General features: G+C 40.5%; 1 protein-coding gene across 1 annotated transcript in view; it reads right to left on the reverse strand.

Annotated features, from left to right (window-relative positions):
* Nucleotides 1-225: 225 nt before the first annotated feature.
* ADGRE1 (adhesion G protein-coupled receptor E1) overlaps nucleotides 226-4,492 on the reverse strand; it is a 48,797-nt gene continuing 44,530 nt past the window's right edge. Inside the window, 3 exon segments of the mRNA XM_028495835.1 lie at nucleotides 226-297; nucleotides 3,424-3,528; nucleotides 3,642-3,810. Coding sequence (XP_028351636.1) covers nucleotides 292-297; nucleotides 3,424-3,528; nucleotides 3,642-3,810 — 280 coding nt within the window. The 3' untranslated portion in view covers nucleotides 226-291.

Genomic DNA, 4,492 nt, shown 5'->3' on the forward strand with positions numbered 1-4,492 from the left:
GCACTGCGATCTGTTATCTCCGCAAAACTCTGGAAAGTCAAAGAGTTGCAGAACACAGAAGATAAAATGGTAAGCTGGAACAAGGACTCTTGTTTCTCCGCAGGGCATGAAACCATGGGAAGACCATCCCACATATCCGTCCATGATCCGAATTTCCCAGAGAGTTCTGGGGCTGGCAGGATCCTGCAGTTCCATATTAAACCAAGAAGAGAAGATTTCAGAGACGGCTCTTGCAGGCACCTGCTTTCCTGAAATGTTGTTTCATAGTGTATTTGAAAGAAAGAAAGGACTTTAACCCTGTGAGAGAAATTAGAATCAGAAACAGTGGCAGGATTAGTACAAATGTGAGTCCAGGGGTCAGATCTATGTGGGCATGGGTCTTATAAATACAGACAGAGATAAATATGGCAACAAAAACTAGAAGGATAAACATTTAAATGTTAACAGTGATTACGCCTAGTATGGCAGGCACTGTTGGCAGACTCAAAAGCTATTCTCAACCTCTTTACTATTGATATTCCCATTCTAGAAGCTAGAAAGCAGAATACTTGTTTTTTCAAATTCCTTTGTAACGATGAGTGGTCATGTGATGCAGTTCTGACCAATTAGGTGAAAGGGAAATCTGCTAAGGGGCTTCTGGAAAAGCTTTTGTTTCTTGTTAAAGGGAGAAGGTTGAAAGGAGAGTTTACCACGCTGCCCCATCCCTCTTCTTCCTGCCTTGAACGTGGTCACAATGTCTGGAGCTATGGCAGCCATCTTGCAACCATGAAAATAATTGATGAAAAGCCAACATGCTGTCAGTGAAATGGAAATCTAGGGAGAGCTTAGATCCTTAACAACACCACTAAGCAACAGAACCAATACCAGCAACACCTAACTCTGGGCTTCTATTCTTGCAAGAAAAAGAATTTCCTATTTATTTAAGCCACTGGATCTTAGTTACTTGTGCTTGGAATACATCACTGAAAAAAAATAAGACATTCTAGTGGGGGATGGAAGACCATAAAAATTAAATGAGATGAATAAGGAAATTATAGTGTTAGAAAGTGGAAAGCATGGAAAAGAAAATCAAGACAAGGTGCGTGGAGGAAGCATGAACACCAGGGTATAGGAGGCTGCACAAAATACAGTTGTCAGAGGAAATTTCGTTGATAAGAAATGACTGGAACAAAGATTTGAAGGACGTGAGGGAAGTGAGGGAGTTGTCCGTGCAGGTATCAGGACAAAAACATTCAAGGCATTCAAGAGCATTCAGTTCAAGATTCCTAAGGAGGAAATGAGGCTGGCATATTTGAAGAATCTTGAGCAGGACAGTGAGGGTGGAGCAGAGTGAAGTGAGAGGTCAATTAATAGAAGACAAGGTCAAAAAGGAAAAGAGAGTCAGATCAGACAAGGCCTTGTGGGCCACCAGGAGGACTTTGGCTTTTACTCTAAGGTGGGAGCCATGGAGTGTTGTAGGCAGAGAAGTAATGTGACCTGACTCAGGGGTTCACGAGTGCCCTCTGACTTTGGCTTTTACTCTGAGTAAGGTGGGAGCCATGGAGTGTTGTAGGCAGAGAAGGAATGTGACCTGACTCAGGGGTTCACGAGTGCCCTCTGGCTGCTGTAGGGAGAATAGACCAAAGGTAGGGCAGGGAAAAGGCAAGAGAGGCAGCAGGAAGAACCCTTTTGAGGCTATTTCCATCATCCTGGCTAGAGACTTGGACTTGGACTACAGTGGAAGGAATGAAGGGAAAGAGAAGCGCTCAGACTCTGGATCCATTTTGAGAAAGAGTCATCAGGATTTGCTGATGAATCAGAGATGGAAGAGAGTGAGAAGAAAAGCAGAGTCAAGGTTAACTTCACACCTTCACTCCCGAGCAATAGAAAAATAGAGGACCCTAGGTGGAAATCAGAGGTAGGGGAATCAGAAGCTCATTTGGAACATGTTACATCTGTGACATCTGTTAGACATCTAAGTGGGGGCATTTGGTAGGTGGCAGGATATATGAGTCTAGAATTCAGGAGAGGGGGCTAAACTGCACATTATTTATAATTTGGGGGTCATTGCTAATAGATGGTGTTTGTAGCCATGAGATTGGATGAGATCCATCGTGTAGAGGAAAATGTGTGCTTCAAACAAAAATGATGCATTGTTAGAGGATACCCCTTTGGGTATTATCTGATCTATAGTGGAGCTATTTTACAACTCTGTAAATTTTAAATAACTGACAGTGATGGAAAATAATTTCATGGAAAAATCTGTTTTTCCTTTTCTTGCACTCTCATTTCAATATTATCAAGATTATATATGTATTTAATTCACATATATTAATACATAAGTAATACACATATATGAATTTTAAATATATTATAATACTAATAATTATATGTCTATATTTATAATTATATGTATGATTATATTATATAATAATCATATATATGGCTGTATATTTATAATTATGTATGCAATACAATTATGTATAATTTATAGATATTATATATGAAATTTATATATAATATATATTTATATATTATATAATATAAAATTTATATATTATAATGTCAATAACTATATATAATGTCTGTATATTTAAAATTATATGTATAATTATATAATATATAATTATATGTTCTATATATTACATATAATTATCAATGAGGAAACCAGGCAGATATTATAATTGGTTCAAAAGAGAACACAGGCTTCCCTGGTGGCGCAGTGGTTGCGCGTCCGCCTGCCGATGCAGGGGAACCGGGTTCGCGCCCCGGTCCGGGAGGATCCCGCATGCCGCGGAGCGGCTGGGCCCGTGAGCCATGGCCGCTGGGCCTGCGCGTCCGGAGCCTGTGCTCCGCAACGGGAGAGGCCACAGCAGAGGGAGGCCCGCGTACCTCCGCAACGGGAGAGGCCGCAACAGAGGGAGGCCCGCATACCACAAAAAAAAAAAAAAAAAAAAAAAAAGAGAACACAAAGAACATACATATATATAAAGTAGTTGTATTATGTATACATTGTGAACATTGTATACATTATATGTGTGCTATGTATTATGTGTACATTATATACATTGTACACATTACATGTATGATGTAATACACATACACGTCTGTTCTTTGCGTTCCCTTGTGAACCAGTTGTAACATCTGCTGCTTCCCTCACTGATTAATGAGCAGAATAAAATCCTTGACAGATGCTTATTTTATATCTGTGAGTCATGATTTTATCTTTAGTTTCCATAGCTGCTGAGGGGCAGGGCTGACATTTAAACCCAGGCAGTCTGGCTCCCAAACCCCCACCCTTAAACCCCAAACTTTATCAAATGAGTTAATACCCGTGTATGTGTTTAGCTCACAGTAGGTACTCAACATACAGTGCTGTCTAGTATTGCTAAGAAGCAGACATTCTGTCTGACCAGAACCTGCGTACAACATGCAGACTCTCACTGTTTTGGAAGTGGAGGGAACGGATGACAGTACGATCCCTGAGGTCTCGGACTGGGAGCTGGGTTTGGTCTTCCAGGTCATGCATCTTCTGTATTCTTCCCGTACCTGAAGGTGGAGACACATCATGGGGAGATGGATCGCTCTTAGATGCAGGGGCATGTGTGTGCAGAGGCATGAGCCCTGGAAGGAGGGGGACTGGGAGGGCAGCAGCTACGTACCTGGCGGTTGAGCAGACAATGAATGAGGAAGATGAAGGCTCCTTGCAGGCTGTTGATGATGGTGAACAAGTAAGTCATGATACTGGCCATGGGTCCAATCTGGAAAATGCCCAACACCCAGGAGCACCCTAAGATGAAGATCTGGGCAAAGGCTTTGAATGTCAGTAACCTGGAGGGGAAGATATGCAGAGGATAATGTTCTAGGAGGTGGCTGTTGTCCTCATGGGCCACCACTCTCCCAGGTTTAGCCTGAGGCTGCCACCATGTGACCCGTCACCTGGGTGAGAATAAACGTGGAACAGAGACTCCAAGCCTAGAGGTAGGAAAATCAAATCGTACAGACACTGAAAAGGCAACTGGCCTGCAGACACACATGGACACAAAGATGTGTGGACACATGTATTTAATGCAATATTGTCTGTAGTAATAAAAGGCTAGAAGGCACTATTTACAATAGAAAAGACATGGAAACAACAACATAAATGTCCATCAACAGATAAAGAAGATGTGGTTTGTGTGTATATATATATATGTATATATATATACATACATACATACATATATATCTCACATATATGTTGTATATGTGTGTATATATGTGTACATTTCTATGTATATATATATATATATATATATATATACACACACACACAATGGAATATTTACTCAACCATTAAAAAGAATGAAATAATGCCATTTTTATCATACTAAGTGTGATAAAGTATGTAAGTCAGAAAGAGAAAGACAAATACCATATGATATCACTTACATGTGGAGTCTAAAATATGACACAAATGAACTTATCTATGAAACAGAAACAGACTCACAGACATAGAGAACAGACTTGTGGT

Source organism: Physeter macrocephalus, chromosome 2 (assembly GCF_002837175.3).
Source record: "Physeter macrocephalus isolate SW-GA chromosome 2, ASM283717v5, whole genome shotgun sequence".
Lineage (NCBI taxonomy): Eukaryota > Metazoa > Chordata > Mammalia > Artiodactyla > Physeteridae > Physeter > Physeter macrocephalus.